Below are 18861 nucleotides of genomic sequence, written 5' to 3' on the forward strand. Positions count from 1 at the left end.
CATAATTAAGTGTTGTCTATTAACCTTATAATGAACCAAATCACAGACCTCCTCAAAAGTATTTTGACAGAATGAATAATAAATCATTTTCTTCCCACTGAAATTTTGAGAAAAATTGAACTTTTTCTTTTGTTCTTGAAGAGCACACAGCTGATCAAGATTTGGAGTGAAAGAGATTTGGGTCCAGCTCGATCTTTTAAACGCATTTTTAACTACACATTAACAATCCCTGGACTTCGGAGTAATCAATGGCCCGGAATTTGCAGTCAGCAGCACAGCGAAGGTGGCCCCGCAGTACGCTCTGCACAAGGATCTCGCAATCGCTGTGTGTCGAGAACGTCGGGTTTTCCGACCATCAATTCAATTCAATTCAACTTAATGGGGAACCCCTTGTTCGAAATGCTGTGATGTCAACAGGCTGTCTAAGTAGCCATTCAAAAGGTAGAATTCTGACAGACAGCGAACAAAGAAGCCTTTAAAATTTGAACTTTTAAAAATAGTTAGAGATAGCAAAGGAAAGATTGGGGCCCTCACACGGGGAAAAGTCAAACCGAAAATAAAGATGGACAAACTTTAAAAAAATGTTTTTGAAATTTTTATTAAAATGCACAAATTTCATACTGCACAAAATTAAAATTAGTTTTCCAGGCCCTTAACATTTGTTTCGCAGACAATACCTTGTTAAAACTCCAGTTACACCGAATCCCTTTGGGTCTAACTTTTAGTGGGTAAATTAACAGCGTAATTACTGCGGAAGAGCCGAAGTTTTCGTCAGTTTTCAATGATTTGGCTGATTAGATTGCCAGTTCTGTGGGCGGGGGGTTGTCCACAGTGCAGCCAGTTTCGGAGCTGTCATTGACAGACCGCAACTTCGGGATTTCGCCAAATCCCAAAGTTGCGGTCAGTTTCAAAGGTGGAATGACGGTGAACGCTGCCAGTTCACCATCATCCCGATCGCAAATTCCGGCCAAATAATTTGCAGACATAAAATATGCTGCTTCTTTGCCACTGTTCGGAAAAGTGTTTTCCATCCAATTTGTGCTGTTATGGGTTTCCCATATCGACAGAAACATAAACCGAATCACTTTACACTGTCATTTCCCTTCCGACTTACTGCTGAGCCATTCGTTTGAATTTGGTCAAACTGAGAAGTAGGAATCTTCAAAAATCCCTCGCCATCCGCTTTCCAGAATTTCAATTTACTATTTAAATTAAGTGGCACTAGTAAAAGGTTACGAAGGGTCCCACCGGATAAAGCACAAGAGTAAATATCGTAACGAAGAATGCACAAACGTAGTTCTGAAATCACTGTATTTATTAATACAACGCCATTTATATATTAATATAAAAATCAAACGAACACCAGCTTTTAGAATATTATATCCGGACTCCGCCCACATATCTTTTCTCCTTGTGCATCATGCTTTCCGAGAAACCCTTTTGCGTTAGTTCATATGCCTTGTCAGCATTTTTTTTGCAGCAGTAACGTGTTATTTGAGCAATATCGAATAGACTTTTTTTTAGGAAAAATGCTAGACTGTTAGGCCGAACAGTCCAAAACAAGTCTTACGGATGGAAAACCTTAAACAAGTAGGGTAAACGTTAATATCACAAATACATACAATACATTTTGCAAAGTATAAACCGATGACGATGTGCATGTACAAACGCACAATACTGCGGATGCACGTATCTAGAAGGCGGCGGGGGGTTGCCGCTACTTAACCTGATGTTTAAACCAATGGCTCTTTTTTGCGCGCACTTTCCCCCGCCAATTTTACACACTCTTGTCCAAAAAGTTGCAGGTGCTCTGGGATTGGCCGGAAAAAGTTTGTGCGCCTGTCCTGATTGGCGGAGAAGTTTCCAAGGGGCGGGGCCGGGACCGGCGCGGGGCGGGTTTCCGTCAAATGGCAGCGGCGGTGGAGCGGGGCAAAGATTCAAGGTTTCAGTGCTACAGATCTAGGAAGTTCCCAAGCAACTTTAAACAGCAACATTTTGTGTGTGTTTTATTTTAAAAAATTACTAACTGGACTGTTTAATGACAAAGAAATAACAACAGTTCAATGGAGCTGCTTCGCTTTCTGTGATTTCCCCCTCAACACCACAATGAGTGATTGAAAGAAAAAGCCTATTCGGGTAAGATATTGCAACAGCAACAAAAATTACAACTTTTGTTTAATGGCTTTGATTATATTTTATTAAGGCGGGTAAACCGCACTTAATGTATCTGGGGGGAAGATATCTTTCATTATTATGAGGCTCGTTCGCATTTAAAATAACCTTTTGTAATTCCATTAATAGCAGACACTGTACATTTGTCTGATCATTGAGTGTTGGTGACAATACATGGCCAAGATCAGGCAGAACGAGATCCGGAGTTCTGGTTCAGGCACCTAGTCCAGTCCTCAAACTCTTGCTGCAGCCTGATAACCGATAGTTTTCCATTTCAGAGTCTTTAAGAGTCATTCAGAATCTTTAAGCACGTTTATAATAGCAGCTTAACATTAATATTATAAAAGCAGCCTACAATTGGTCACCGACCTGAAACGTTAACTCTGTTTCCCTCTCCACAGATGCTGCCTGACCTGAGTATTTCCAGCATTTTCTCTTTCAGATTTCCAGCTTTCTTACTTTTTGTACTAGCAATAAGTAGGGGAAAGTTAGCAACTAAGGGGGGGACGATGAACAACACTTTTTTGCAGTAAATGATGAATTGTATTATGAGAGATTCTGCCTTTGGTGACAGTTGCACAACTTTGAGCCCTGGCTCATGGCTGCATGAATAAATATTTAAATAGAAGGTCACAGTGGTTGCTGCCATCCTATTGCCACCCCTCAATCCCCATTAATCCCCCCCCTCAATCCCCGTTCATTCTCTCCCTCAATCCCCATCCATTGCCCCCCTCAATCCCCGTTCATTCGCTCCCTCAATCCCCGTTCATTCGCTCCCTCAATCCCCATCCATTCTCTCCCTCAATCCCCGTTCATTCTCTCCCTCAATCCCCGTTCATTCTCTCCCTCAATCCCCATCCATTGCCCCCCTCAATCCCCGTTCATTCTCTCCCTCAATCCCCGTTCATTCTCCCCCTCAATCCCCGTTCATTCTCCCCCTCAATCCCCGTTCATTCTCCCCCTCAATCCCCGTCCATTGCCCCCCTCAATCCCCGTCCATTGCCCCCCTCAATCCCTATTCATTCCCTCCCTCCCCCTCAATCCCTATTCATTCCCTCCCTCCCCCTCAATCCCCATTCATTCCCTCCCTCCCCCTCAATCCCCATCCATTGCCCCCTCAATCCCCGTTCATTCGCTCCCTCAATCCCCATCCATTGCCCCCCTCAATCCCCGTTCATTCTCTCCCTCAATCCCCGTTCATTCTCTCCCTCAATCCCCATCCATTGCCCCCCTCAATCCCCGTTCATTCTCTCCCTCAATCCCCGTTCATTCTCTCCCTCAATCCCCGTTCATTCTCTCCCTCAATCCCCGTTCATTCTCTCCCTCAATCCCCGTTCATTCTCCCCCTCAATCCCCGTCCATTCCCTCCCTCCCCCTCAATCCCCGTCCATTGCCCCCTCAATCCCTATTCATTTCCTCCCTCCCCCTCAATCCCTATTCATTCCCTCCCTCCCCCTCAATCCGCATTCATTCCCTCCCTCCCCCTCAATCCCCGTCCATTGCCCCTCTCAATCCCCATTCATTCCCTCCCTCCCCCTCAATCCCCGTCCATTGCCCCCCCCCCCCTCTCAATCTCCATTAAATTCCCCCTTTCAATCCCCAATAACCCTCCCTGGGTAGGGGAGTAGATGAGAATTAACCCCACGGGCATCTCTCCCCACCCCCTCCACCGGGCCCTGCTCACTGTGACAGGCCTTTCTGTTGGTGCCCATCATGTTATAATGCGGTGTGTCTGTGTGTGAAGAAGGAGGTTTTCTCCCCACGGGGCTCAGACTGTGGACAATTCCTTCGGAGGGAGCGGGGGGCCACGGGCCGGAATTTCAAACCCAACGGCGCGGGCGGGCGGGCTCGCGGGGTGGAAGCCGCCGGCTCGCCCTCCCGTCCCGTCCCCTCCCGCGCAGGAAAAGCCGTTCAAAGCCAGCCCGCTAACCGCCGCCTGCGAGCGGCTCGCCCGCCGGCTTCTCCGCACCGGCCACCCCGCCGGCTTTTCTAATACGCGCTTGATTTCATTATTTAAACAGCCACCGGACGCCAAGTCTTGGAGGAGACGCGGCCCGACTCGCCCTCCATCTCTTGAATGTGTCTGTGTATTAATTCATCGAACTGTCCTTCCTCGCTATTAATATTGAGAGGTTTTTTTTTAGATTTTTATATATATTTATTATTTAGTCGGTATTTAACCTCGACGCTTCGTTTTTAGTCCGATGTGCCCAACCGCGCGCGGGAGGTTTTTTTTGCCGCTTACGCGCCAATTTCAAAAACACTCCCTTTTTTTTAAAAGAAGCCTCACCTTACCCCATCGGAGTCAACCGAACTTGGCGGCCGTCCCGCCTCCTCTCCCCGCTCATTGGTCCCGCTCCGCCCAGTGTTTGGGCCGTTGCTCCGGGTAACGCGGCCGCGATTGGCTGCGCCCGATGCCAATCATGCCTCCCCTCCAAGTTAAGTTGACCCGCCCACCCCCGGCCGACCAGTTCACCTGGTCCCGCCAAGAGACACACACACATCTATATATCATTGTGCTGTGGGTAGGGGGCTGATAGCACTTGGACATCCTCGCATTATGGTCATTCGCCTTATTGTAAAAGCTACATTTTTACATATATAATTTAAAAAATGTTTTTTACAAATCTATCCTGACGCCCAACATCACTAAAAGAGATTATCTGGCCATTACCACATTTTGCTGTTTGTGGGAGCTTGCTGTGCGCAAATTGGCTGCCGCGTTCCCTACATTACAACAGTGACTTGCACTTCAAAAGTACTTCATTGGCCGTACAGCGCTTTGGAACGTCCTGAGGTCATGAAAGGCGCTGTATAAATAAATGCAAGTCTTTCTTTATCATTCTGAACCAAGGCACGGGTCGAAAGGTCGTGGGTTCAAATCTCACTCCAGAGACTTGAGCATTAAAATCTCGGCTGACACGCCAGTGCAGTGCTGAGGGAGTTCTGCACTGTCGGAGGTGCCATCTTTCGGTTAAACCGAGACCCCGTCTGCTCTCTCGGGTGCACGTAAAAGATGGCATGGCACTATTTCGAAGAAGAGCAGGGGAGTTATCCCCGGTGACCTAGCCAATATTTATCCCCCAATCAACCTAACAAAAGCAAATTATCTGGTCATTATCACATTGCTGTTTGTGGGAGCTTACTGTGCGCAAATTGGCTGCCATCTTCCCTACATTACAACACTTCAAAAGTATTTCATTGGCTGCAAAGTGCTTTGGGTTGTCCTGAGGTAATGATGGGCGCTATATAAATGCAAGTCTTTCGTTCCTTAAAATATATAAAACTTCTGTGGATTATTAATTTTTTATTTTAGAATATTTTTTTTTAATTTACCTCTTTTTTTAAGCACATTTTTGGCCTTGATGGAGATTGCTTTGTCTAAATCCATATTTTAAATAGGGTCAGATGTTTGGATTAAAGTATCCTTTAACTTTGGAAAAAGTCTTAACTGTTATTTCTGGCATGATTTTTAGACAAACAAGATGACCAGCTTTTGTTTAAAACTGCAAAATCTGAGCGAAAGCTTCAATACTGCTGAAAGAAATGGAAAACCTGAAGATGACGTTACAGAAATCGACCAAAAAGTGAGTTGCCTGCAATTGCTATCAATTTGGCCATTCCCCCTTTGTTGAGGAATTAATGTGCTGAGGTATTGGGTGTTGTGGGCATTTCTCAGACTTTAACCCTCTTCTGGCACTGCGAGTGCTGACGATCTCGTGGGGCAAGAGTTACTGTGACAGGTAGAGAAGCTGAAGACCTGGTCTCAATGTCTGTTAACTTCTTTACACTTGTTTCAGTGAAACTTGTCACTTTTGAAGCAGCACATCTTAACCACTTTGCAGGTGACAGCAGCCCAATGCTGGTTCATCCTTATCCAGTCTGGTCAGTATGAGCTGGATATGTAAGTGTGGATGAGAGCACATAAGAAATAGGAGCAAGAGTAGGCCATTCAGCCTTTCGAGCTTGCTCAGCCATTCAATAAGATCATGGCTGATCTTCTACCTCAACTCCACCTTCCTGCACTATCCCCATATCCCTTGATTCCCTTAGTCTGTCTTGAATATACTCAACAACTGAATGGCTGCAGAATTCCAAAGATTCACAGCCCTTTGAATGAAGAAATTTCCTCCTCATCTCAGTCCTAAATGGCTGACCCCTTATTCTGAGATTGTCACCCCCTAGTTCTCGACTACCCGGGCAGAGGAAACATCCTCTCAGCATCTACCCTGTAAGCCCTTTAAGAATTTTATGTGTTTCAATCAGATTACCTCTCATTCTTCTAAACTGTAGGGAATATAGCCCTAGTCTCCTCAATCTCTCCTAATGAGTCAATCCCCTCATCCCAGGAATTAGTCCAGTGAACCTTCATTGCACTGCCTCTAAAGCAAAAATATTCTTCCTTGGGTAAGGAGACCAAAACTGTACTCCAGGTGTGGTCTCACCAAGGCCCTATATAATTGTAGTAAGACTTCTTTGCTCTTGTACTCCAATCCCTTTGTAATATAATTGAAACTTATAAAATTCTAACAGGACTAGACAGACTAGATGCAGGAAGGATGTTCCTGATGGCGGGGGAGTCCAGAACCAGGGGCCACAGTCTAAAGATAAGGGGTAAGCCATTTAGGACTGAGATGAGGAGGAATTTCTTCACCCAGAGAGTGGTGAACCTGTGGAATTCTCTACCATAGAAGGCAGTTGAGGCCAATTCATTAAATATATTCAAGAAGGAGTTAGATACAGGAAACTTCCGTTTAGTCCGGAAAGCTCTATCTACTGGCAAAATTCAGGAGCCGTTTTCTATAAGTTTTTTTTTTTTACTTTTGGTTGCTTTTTTATTTCCCAGTCAGGCTTTGCAAGGTCTGTAGCTAAGCAACAGCTTCAGCTAGAGACGCTTGCAGCTGCAGCCGACTATTTTGAAGCTGTTGCTAAGCAACAGGGTTTGTTGATTCACACGGAGCTGAAAAGCTCTGTATGTTTTAACATTGCCGCTGGTTTATATGGCAGTTTTGATCTAACGGCACCAGCTCGGTCCCGTCAGTGCCGGATACCAGAAAGTTTCCTGTATATTTCTTAAGGCTAAAGGGATCAAGGGATATGGGGAGAAGGCAGGTACTGAGTTTGGATGATCAGCCATGATCTCATTGAATGGCGGAGCAGGCTCGAGGGGCCGAATGGCCTACTCCTGCTCCTAGCTTCTATGTTTCTAATAAAGGCTAACACCATTTGCTTTCCTAATTGCTAATTCCTAATAAGAGCACCATAGCTGCGATGCAATCTGTGCACACACGTGCTTCCAGTGATCATTAGATAACCAACAATAGTGGGGATTACAAATTTTTGCTCCCTATTTTGACATAGAATAGAATAATACAGCACAGGAGGAGGCTATTTGGCCCATTGTGCCTGTACCAGCTCTTTGAAAAAGCTATCCAATTAGACCTACTTTCCTGCTCTTTCCCCATAGCCTTGCATTGCTAAAGCTAATTATAGTATGATTCTCTGGGTGAGATTGGCTGGTCAGTACAGGACAAGTTTCAAACTGGGGCCTTTTAATATTGCAACAATGACGTATTTGGTGAAGACTCTATATTTATTTTGGTGGGGGCAGATATATCTACAGGAAACTTTGGTTTATCCGGAGGTTAACTGTCCGGAATGCTTGAGCCACTGGCAAAAATCAGGAGCCGTTTCGTTAGGTTTTTTTTCTTTTCGTTGCTTTATTTTCACCAGTCAGGCTCTGCAAGGTCTCGCTGAAGCTGTTGCTAAGCTACAGAGATGCTTGCAAGGTACGGCCGACTGTTTAGAAGCAAGCAACAGGGTTTGTTGCCAGATACGGAGCTCAAAATCTCCGTATGTTTCAACATTAGCGCTGGTTTGTCCGGCAGTTTTGATGGGACGGCAACAGCTCGGTCCCGTCAGTGCCAGATAGCACAAAGTTTCCTGTACCTTTTTTTTTAAATGGTTACCATCATTTAAAAGTATTTGACAAACCATATTGCTTCTTTACAACACACCAGATGAATGTGAATTGTAGTATCAATTCTATACAATATGATGGAAGGACGAGACTGCTGCCAATGAAATAATGTAGTTGCACGTGTGTAATTCCAGTGATTTTTTTTTTTCAGTTGTTCTCGTCGGAAATCCCACAGATTGGTGAGAGAGAAGGGAGGGGAGGGGGTGGGGAAAGATGATCAATGCTGCCAAACTGATCCGCATCAGGAGAAGAAAATAGAAATTAAAAGTTGAATTGGTGTTTCTATCGGCTTATGAAAGTTTAACATTTAGACGCAGAATGCTTCTGCGCAGCTTCCAGTTCTTTGGCAGCAGTCACTCTGATGATGGAATTGATGCATGGCCCCATAAAAATTGGATTTTTGTGTCTTTCAAAACAGGAAAATATATTTTTAGAACCACATAAAAGAGCCACAAAGACTCCACTAAAGCAACAGTCCTCTACCTCACATTCAGTATTGGGTGGAATTCGGCCAGACTTGGGAACCATGACCACTCCAACAAAGCTTCAGGAATACCCTGTTGGAGAGCCGTGGACCCCGACCGCTAATTTGAAAATGTTAATCAGTGCTGCTAGTCCGGAGATTAGGAGCAGGGAAAAGAAGAAGGAATTGCTTGTGGATGAAGACCATACTACAGAGGCAAATGAGAATTTACAAGTACAGTAACTATTCAGTAGTGTTAATTTTGTAGTCCATAAGCAGGACTGTGTAACATAGATAGTTGTAAAGTGTAAAATTAGGATTAGAAAACAATACACTATAAAAATAAAATTATAAATACTATCCTACCATTTCTTAATGACAAGAAAGTATGGTAAAATGTGCTTGTATTTGAATTTCAGGACCAGTTATCTGGGGAAGAATTTGAGAAATGTCATCCAAGTCGCAAAGAGAAGAGTCTGGGTTTGTTGTGCTATAGGTTCTTGGCACGGTATCCTAACTATCCCAATCCTGCAGTGAACAACGATATATGCTTGGATGAAGTAGCAGCAGAATTGAGTGAGTTGACGCACATATCTTATACTAAGTATATATGCTGTATGGAGATACAGGACCCAATGTTAAGCGGAGCCTGAAAAGTTACTACATTTAGTTTTGATTAGTCTCTGATATAAAGTATTTTTCCTTTGAATTACTGTATTACCAATAGTTGTCGACCTCCTACAGAAGACTTAAGTTGCGGAAATCGAAAGATGGAAATTGCATGTGGTCTGTTGGAACATTTGGGCCTGGCTTTGTAATTTATTTTACTTCAAGATGTTCAGTCTTGTGTGTTTGGAGAGAGAAATGTATCTCTACTCAAGTGGGACTTTCACTACTGAAATACCTGTTTATTCAATGCAAATTTCCTGGTGGTGTTCTTGTTCCCAAAGTATCGTGGCAACTGGATTTCTAGTTACTGTGTTAGTTGATCTTGGGCATGATATGTTGAGGTACCTACAATTGCTTGTAGTATCTACATTATAGCTTTATTTAAAAATAACAAGCACAGAGCTGCAGGAGTGTAGCTTGACTCAAATGCCTTTCTGTGGCCTGATCATGTTGGGCCAGGAAAGGACACAGACTAACAAATAACTAGACTTCCCACTTCTGAGTGCTGTGTGGATACTGGACAATAACATGATCAGTCTCAATGGTCAACCTTCACTATTTGGACTTGCATATGAATAAAGGCCATTTGGGCAATGTAACAGAGGGCTGTTGAGAACATTGGATCTGTGCACAGGATCAGTTGCCATACGCAGGAGAAGAGAGTAAATTGAGATGCAGAAGAGAAAATTGAATTAAAAATATATAAATATTGACATGAATCAGTCATTCATGAAAGAAAGACTTATATGAAATAATACTGAGCGGCCTACGGGTGGCGCTGTCCAGGGAGAGTATAAATACTCAGGCACGGGCCCAGCTTGCGCAGGACATTCTTAACAGGAACTAGTGAAGGACACAACTAGACCTCCATGTTGTAAAACAGTTGATTAAAGCTTTGTTTAATGCTTAGACCAAGTGCCTAGTAGTTTTCTTACATCAAATATTATCTATGAAACTTGATGTTCAATTTTTTTTTTTAATTTAAGCATATAATGTAGAAGGATCAAAGTATGAATCTTCTGCCAGAAATTGTATACTTGATCACTTAACAGAATTGTACTTCCTCCTTCAATAGATGTTGAACGTAGGCGTATCTACGATATTGTGAATGTTCTAGAAAGCTTGCATATGGTCAGTCGCCTTGCTAAGAACCGGTACACGTGGCATGGCCGCCACAATCTCACTCACACACTGGGAACATTGAAGCTTGTTGGTGAAGATCAAAAATATGCAGAGCAGATGTTGCACATTAAGAAGAGAGGATTTGAATTGCATGAAAGCTATATAAAAGAGCCACTACGTGAGCAAAATTCGGCCAGCAACAGTGAGGTGAAGCCCAAGGAAATGTACTTTGTGGAACTCCCTGGAATGGAGTTTAGAGCAGGTATACAAGTGTTATGCTTTGTTGATGTAGTTGGACCAGTTGTTAATCATAGAATGGTTACAGCACAGGAGGAGGCTATTCGGCCCTTCGAGCCCATGCCGGCTCTTTCCTTCAGGTACTTATTCAATTCCCTTTTGAAAGCCACAATTGAATCTGCCTCACCACCCTTTCAGGCAGTGCATTCCAGATCCTGACCACTCGCTGTGTAAAAAAAGTTTTTTCTTCATGTCGCCTTTGGTTTTTCTGCCAATCACGTTAAATCTGTGTCCTCTGGTTCTCAACCCTTCCGCCAATGGGAACAGTTTCTCTCTGTCTACTCTGTCTAGACACATCATGATTTTGAACACCTATCAAATCTCCTCTCGACCCTCTCTGCTCCAAGAAGAACAACCTCAGCTTCTCTAGTCTAGCCACATAACTGAAGTCCCTCATCCCTAGAACCATTCTTGTAAATCTTTTCTGCACCCTCTATAAGGCCTTCACATCCTTACTAAAGTGCGGTGCCCAGAATTGGACACAATACTCCAGTTGAGGTCGGACCAGTTTTTTATACAGGTTTATCATCATTTCCACGCTTTTGTACTCTATACATCTATTCATGAAGCCCAGGATCCCGTAAGCTTTAACTGCTTTCTCAACCTGCCCTGCCACCTTCAACGATTTGTGCACATATACCCCTAGGTCTCTCTGTTCATTTACCCCATTTAGGATTGTACCCTTTAGTTGATATTTCCTCTTCATTCTTCCTACCGAAATGTATCACCTCTGGCTGTTCACCCTTCCCCCTCAATGTTCTGTAGCCACTCAGTGACATCCTTGATTCTGGCACCAGGGAGACAACATACCATCCTGGAATCGCGCCTGCGGCTGCAGAAACACCTATCCGTTCCCCTAACTATCGAATCCCCCACCACTATTGCTTTTCTGACCTACCCCCCCACCCTGTACTCCCCAGCAGAACTATTGCCCTCACCAGTGTTCAGTACTGAATACTGGTTAGAGTGAGATGCACTTGGGATTCCTGAACTACCTGTCTGGTGGTCGCCCATTCCCTCTCTCTGCCTGCACACTCTTACTCTGCAGGGTGACCACCTCCTGAAATGTGCTGTCCACGTAGCTCTCAGCCTCACGAATGCACGGCAATGACGCCAGCTGCTGCTCAAGTTCCGAAACCCGGAGCTCGAGCTCCTCCAGCCGATGACACTGCCTGCACACGTGGTTGTCCAGGACACTGGACGTGTCCTGGAGTTCCCACATGGTACAAGATGTGCATTCCACAAGACTGAGATGCCCTTCCATGCCTCTATTTATTTGACTATTAACTAACTTACAGAAATAAACTTAAAGCTAAGGGGGGAAAAACTCGGTTGCTTAGCGCCCTAAGCTGGCGCTAATGGGGCGCAAAGCAAATAGCACCCGGGCGTGGCGATGTTTGCGCCGCTCGTGAAATTGACCAGATATTTTGCGGCGGCGCTAAACACTACCACCACGATCTCCTGCGCCCGCAGATCGTGACGTCAGTCGAGCTTATAGCGCCCTGGACCGGATATTGAGTGGCGCCCCCTACCCTACCACCTGCCGCTAGGAACAACCGGTTGATTGGAGCGTTTTGCAGTCAGGAAGGGACTGGGGGAGCGCTATTTAAAGACGGCCGCTTCCTGCCTTTTTTTGTCGGTGACATTTTTGCACCACGCATTGAGAGAGAGATACTTCTGGAGAGATTCAACGCTGTGTGAAGGAGTTTTGGGTACTGAGCAGCACTTTGCAGGTTCACTTTGATTTGACCTTCCTTGCATCGATTTAGAAGAGACTATGGGGGCTGCACTCTGAGCTCTTTCCCTGGGCCTCTCCATTGTTCTTTCCAGCAGATTTGATGTACAGGTCTCTCCAGGCCGAGATTCAAGGCTGCAATGAGCAGGGTGTGGATGGAGAGCAAGATCGACCCTCCTCTTTAAGAACTGGCCAGCGCCAGTGTGTCTGTGTTCCATTGCTGACTGACATCACATGAGCTTCGCCAGCGCTCTGAATTAGCGCCTCGCTCCTTGGTGTTAGCGCCTTAAGAGAGGTGTGTTGCGCCTGATTTAGCGCTCCAATCACTTCCAGTGGCGATAGAAGCCAAGTTTGCAGTTGGAGGCGATAATTAGTGCCAGGCGCTAAACTTTGCGCCCAGCCGATAATTGCTCCCCAAACGGGGCGATACCGAATTTCTCCCCCTAAGAGTCTTAAAAGTTGGGCCTACCTTTATCTCCGGCCGCTTCTCTCGCTCTCTTAGTTAAAGTCTTAATTCAAACCATTATTTACAGTTATATTAATTAGTTTATATCTAGATAAGTTAGCACTCCCCCCTCCCCCCCTCGCTAACACTTACCCACCAATCACCTACCTGCTGTTCTGTGACGTCATTCCTTGTTTTTTGCTGTTCTTTTGGAATCCGCTGGGTTTGTACTGCTGCCAACTCCTTTCAGGTCCGTGCTATCCTCGGGTCCCGCTCTCTTTATTCTCTGCCTCCGCTGCTGCTGACTCCTAGTGGAGCTGCTGTCTAGAACTTCATGGCATTCTCTATTTTGGGCATTTTTTTGTAAACATTTATGTATTTTTTTCTCTTTTTGTGGCAGTGATTACCTATTGTGTTCAGTTTTATGATTAGACATGAGAAAGGGTCATTCAGTCCACCAAACTTGTTTGTGTAGGTCCATGGCTTTGACCTAGGCAGATTATTCTGTTAATTCTCTACTTTTGATAAGATTTATTCCATAAATTTACAGTCCGAAGAAGTGGCTGCATAAATATTTGACTGCTTCTGCCATTTCGTTCCGCCCCTTCTCAATTCCTTAAAAAATACTTCACTCCAGACACAGCAGCCAATTTATACACAAGGTCCCACAAACTGCAAACAAGTTAATTGACCATTTTAGTTGAAGGATGAATGTTGGCCAGAACACTTGGACTCTGTTCTTCAAATGACACTATGCGATTCTTTTTGCGTCCACCTAAACGGGCAGATAGGGTCTCGGTTAAAGTCTCAGTTAAACGATGACACTTCCATGATGCAGAACTCCCTTGATACTGTAATGAAGTATTGGCCTAGATTTTGTCCTCCAGTCCTGAAGTGCGACTTGAACCCCCAGTCCTTTGACTCTGAGAGGAGTGTGCTACCACTAAGACAGGCTGCCAGATAAAATACTGAAAGCCATTTGCCTCTCTCTCTCTCTCTTTCTCTTTTTCCACCCCCCCAACCCACCAATTGGTCCTCATTTCCAGTTGGAACTAAGTGTATTTTGCTGCAGTTGCTGTCTCCTTTTAAAAGATGCACAGCTGGAGTTCCTTAGCAACTATCTGCAACAAGGTTGTGTGGCAATTTGTCTCCATTAGAAACAGGTTTATGTGACTTGGCCAATAATATTTCAAAATGAAGATTATAGCAACGTTACTAGTAATTTTTACTCTTTTTTGCGAAGGGTTTTGATCGAGTAAATAAGGAAAAACTGGCAGGAGGGTCAGTAACCAGATTTAAGATAATTGGCAAAAGAACCAGAGGAGATGAGAGTTTTTTTTTACACAGCGTTTTATAAACTCAGTGAGTCGTTATGATCTGGAATGCACTGCCTGAAATGGTGGTGGATGCAGATTCAATAGAAATTTTCAAAAGGGAATTGGTTATATACTTCAGAGAAAAAATGCAGGGCAATGGGGAAAGAGCAAGGGGAGTAGGACTAATTACAGTAGATAGCTCTTTCACAGGCATGATGGCCGAATTGGCCTCCTGTGCTGTATGATTCTACTTTAAATTGCGGTGGGAAAAATATGGAAAACTTTAAGAACTAGTGTCACCGATGGCCAGAAATATTATATTTGGTTACTGTGATTCAGTGACTAAGTATCAAATCGGGAGTGTAGAATTTGGGGCCATCCATTTATGCAGAGCAAGTTCTTTTCAGTTTTCCAAATTACAATTAAAATTTATTTTTCCATCTGCAGCCTCAGTAAATGGGCGGAAAGACAAATCCCTGAGAGTAATGAGTCAGAAATTTGTCATGTTGTTCCTGGTATCGAAGCCCCGAGTGGTTAGTCTTGACACTGCTGCTAAAATCCTAATTGGTGATGACCAGAAGGTGGATCTGGATCACAGCAAGTTTAAGAGTAAGTGAAGTGCTTTATATATTGTTTTAAACTGTGCATTTCAATTACTATAGCAACAAAAATGATCACATGACAACCTGTAACACTTATTTCAGTGAAAGTATGAATTCTTCATTTATTCTTATATAGACTTGTAATTCCCCTGCATGGGATTACATGGTGTATAACAGCACAGAAACAGGCCATTCGGCCCAACCAGTCCATGCCGGCGTTTATGCTCCACTCGAGCCTCCTCCCGTCTTTCCTCATCTAAATCTATCAGCATAACCCTTTATTCCCTTCTCCCTCATATGCTTCTCTAGCTGTACGATTTGCCTCAACTGCTCCCTGTAGTGCAAGTTCCACTCTCTAGGTAAAAACATTTCTTCTGAATTTCCTATTTGATTCCTTGGTGACTATCTTTTACATTGATGGCCTCTAGTTTTGCTGTTTCCCCACAAGTGGAAACGCTGTCTGTGTCTACTCTATCAAAACCTTTCATAACGTTGAAGACCTCTATTAGGCTTTCTCTTTTCAAGAGAAAAGAGACCCAACCTGTTCATCCTTTCCTGATAGGTATAACCTCACATTTCTGGTATCATCCTTGTAAATCTTTTTTGCACCCTCTCCAGTGCCTCTATATCCTGTTTATAAAATGGCGACCAGAACTGTGCGCAGTACTCCCAAGTGTGGCCTAACCAAGGTTCGATACAGGTTTAGCATAACTTCCTCTACTTTTCAATTCTATGCCTCTAAAAAAATAAATCCTAGTGCTTGGTTTGCTTTTTTTGAGGCCTTATTAACCTCAAACTGCCACTCTTCAGTTTGCCATCAGGGGGCATGCAACAGTGGTTTGTGTGTAAAAAAAAACTTTCTCTGATTCAATTCTTCTCCACTTCCAACAGTAAGACATTTTACTTTGGAAGGCTGAAAAGATGTTGCGGTTTTTTGTGACTAACTTGAATATCTTTATCTTCCTCCACCTTTTCTGTTGTGTTCTAAGACAATAGCTCGATGGTGAGCATTGCATAAGGTTGACCTCAAATACTCTATCAAGGTGCCAAAGGAGGTGGATATTAAGTTGTATATTGAAGGAAATCGCTTTGTAAAAATTTCCCGCCAATTTTTGATGCCAAGCTTTTTCCTCATCTCCTGAAGACCTTGACTCTTTGAGGTACAAGCTCACAAATCCCAGGCGCCCTCCAGCATCTCCTCCCACCAGTCATTATTTGATATGTGTTCGTAAGTGTTGGCAAGCTATTTGACTGTGGCGGGAACCACCGATCAGCCTGATTTATCATTTGCATATCATTTTTTCCCCTCTCTTTCCCCTCCCTAATCCAGACCAATTATAATGCTGTTTCAGTTGTCCTATTAGATCAATTAACTCAGCGCTGACCAAACATCAAACCTGCTCGCTGGATAAGCTGCTGAGGGTCCAACAAGAATAGCAGACCATTAACGAGTGTTAATGTTGTGACATTTGCCATTTGAAATCTTGCTTTGAGTGAGCTGCTGTGATCTTGGATTAACTAGATTATTGTAGTCATAATACCCAAATTATAAAGCCTTTTATCCTGACGATCCAACAATTCCAAGTCTGTTTTCCATTCGAGAATGTATGTGCACACCTGACCATAGAACAGAGAAACTGTTTCCAGTGGCTGAAGGGTTGATAACCAGAGGGCACGGATTTAAGGTGATTGGCAAAAGAACCAGAGGTGACACGAGAAAAAACATTTTTACATAACAAGTGGTTAGGATTTCGAATGTAATGCCTGATCGGGTGGTGGATACCGATTCAATAGTAGTCTTCAAAAGGGAATTGGATAAATGCTTGATGGAGGAAAAATTGCAGGAATATAGGGAAAGAGTGGGATTAACTGGATTGCTCTTCGAAAGAGCTGGCGCAGACTTGATGGGCTGAATGGCCTCCTTCTGTGCTGTACTATTCTGATTCTAAGACTTTGTCTAACTGAGACTGATTGTGGTACCTCAACGACTGTCATGTCGGAGATTCACCAACTTGAATAGACCAGGGACTGAACCTGTGATCTTTCTAGTTTGTATCGTTCATTTACTGTACAAACTCACCAACCAGCCCATAAGTGAAGCACCATGATTGGAGATCATGGCCCAGAAATTCGGGTCGGGGGCTTCCCGCGGGTGCAAGCCCCGACCTGCACTTACCTAGCGCGCCGGCCGTTGAGCTGTGGGCCCGCATGGGATTCCGATCCTGGGCCTCCTCCAGCTGCCAGCGCGCAGTGCTTGTGTATCCCAGGAGCGCAGTTAGTTCGATGCGTCCCGTGGGCCATGGGGAACCAATCTGAGCAGGGAATGCTCCATTCATAAGCTTGACAGGAAGTGCTGTCAAAACTTAGAAATACTACAGCCCCAAAACATCACTACATCTTCAAATAAATTTTTTTAAATCACATTTTTTAAATAAACTATAAATTACATGAAATAACTATTTTAAACAATAATTTAAATTTTTGAAAAAAATAATTTTACTTTCTAACAGGGCTAAAAATAAACTTAACTTTCTTTAAAGTATTTAAAAATAATAAACCTGTGGAAAAATGTTTTAATTTTAATTAATTCACCACTTACCTTGTAAAAAGCTGGCCTTACGCCTGCTTTTTAAATGTGTAACTTCTGCAGACTTACCCTCCTGGGAAAACCTGCAAAAAAAACGCAAGTTTGATGCGCACGCGCAGCCTCTCCTGCCTGAATTTCTGCCCCATTATGTCCATACCCAAACTCCTGCTGTCCTTTATCTTTAAATATTCTAAAACCTAAATATTCTAAAACCTAAAACTAGTATGTGTAGCAGAGCTGTGATTGTTGTGTACTATTATAACTTGGCTATGTGGAGCTAGAGAGAGAGATGGAGGACGACACGTACTTCGATGAAAGGTATGTATTAAGCTAGTATATCAAATCTTTGGACAAAGAGCCCCTGCAGGACATAGTGAATGGCGCATAGGATCAGGTTTTGAGATTTTGGACAATTGTTAGTGATGTCATGTTCCAGGATAATAGTTACTGGTTCTCAAGTTTACTTGCAGTAACTAACATTGGAGTGTCCCTGTGTTGTTAGTAGAGGAGCAGGTAATCTTTACCGAATGTGGTGATGTGTGAACTTGTTTTTCTAGATTCTGAGTCAGTTGCAACTATAAATAAAATGTGGACTTTTGATTTTACTAAGCAAATCACACTGAGCAGATCTTGTGTGCCAGATCGTACATGACCCATTGCTATCTATTCACTACTCGCAATAGCTATGTGCCATACAGCCCTTGTTGATGCATAGGTCTTTGATTTAAGTTGTGCTGAGATCTTGGGAATAACTCCCTTCTTATTGTATTGTCCTATGAGGGAGGCAGGTAATGAATACTTCCTATTATCGATATGTGGAAAAGACCCAAATATGTAAACTTTATCAGCACTCCATTCTTGTAACACATGGGGATTTCTGAAAAATAACGTTTTCACTATCTGCTAATATAATTAACTTATATTTTGCAGCGAAAATAAGACGACTCTACGATATAGCTAATGTTCTCACCAGCCTTGAACTTATAAAGAAAGTGCATGTAACAGAGCTGAGAGGACGGAAGCCAGCATTTAAATGGATAGGACTGGAGGCATTCCCAGACCTAAATGGTACGCAATTGTTTTTTGCTAAAATTATATTTCTGTGGTTCTTAGGATTTTACCTGTTTTCTGCAGAGACAATTTGTACAATTAATTAATTAAGCTTTGATTATTAATAATGAAACTGCTATTGTTGCAGATGTAAAACCTATTACACTGACTACCTCAGCTGTACCTAGTACTGCATTACCCAAGATTTCAAAAGAAGCATTTGCCAAAAATCTCTTCCCTGCCTCGACCACCAAGCAAGGCTTCACTCGGCATGCATCTTTGAACCACTTATTACAGAACATGGAGAATGATCAGAGGAAGATCAGCTCCGCACCTAGCAGCCCAGTTGGGAAAATCTACAGTATGTATAACAAAATAACGAATTTAATATGTAACTACTCATCCCAATTTCTTGTTAAATTC

At 43.4% G+C, this 18861-nt stretch overlaps 1 protein-coding gene across 1 annotated transcript in view; it reads left to right on the forward strand.

The window, feature by feature from the left end:
• Window positions 1-1908: 1908 nt before the first annotated feature.
• e2f8 (E2F transcription factor 8) overlaps window positions 1909-18861 on the forward strand; it is a 41098-nt gene continuing 24145 nt past the window's right edge. The window contains exons 1-8 of the mRNA XM_086008167.1: window positions 1909-2136; window positions 5649-5759; window positions 8571-8849; window positions 9035-9191; window positions 10360-10668; window positions 14647-14808; window positions 18319-18456; window positions 18587-18799. Coding sequence (XP_085864293.1) covers window positions 5658-5759; window positions 8571-8849; window positions 9035-9191; window positions 10360-10668; window positions 14647-14808; window positions 18319-18456; window positions 18587-18799 — 1360 coding nt within the window. The 5' untranslated portion in view covers window positions 1909-2136; window positions 5649-5657. The remainder of the gene's footprint in view (window positions 2137-5648; window positions 5760-8570; window positions 8850-9034; window positions 9192-10359; window positions 10669-14646; window positions 14809-18318; window positions 18457-18586; window positions 18800-18861) is intronic.

Source organism: Somniosus microcephalus, chromosome 15 (assembly GCF_052327205.1).
Source record: "Somniosus microcephalus isolate GS21.2 chromosome 15, FLI_Smic_1.0, whole genome shotgun sequence".
NCBI classification, from domain to species: Eukaryota; Metazoa; Chordata; class Chondrichthyes; order Squaliformes; family Somniosidae; genus Somniosus; species Somniosus microcephalus.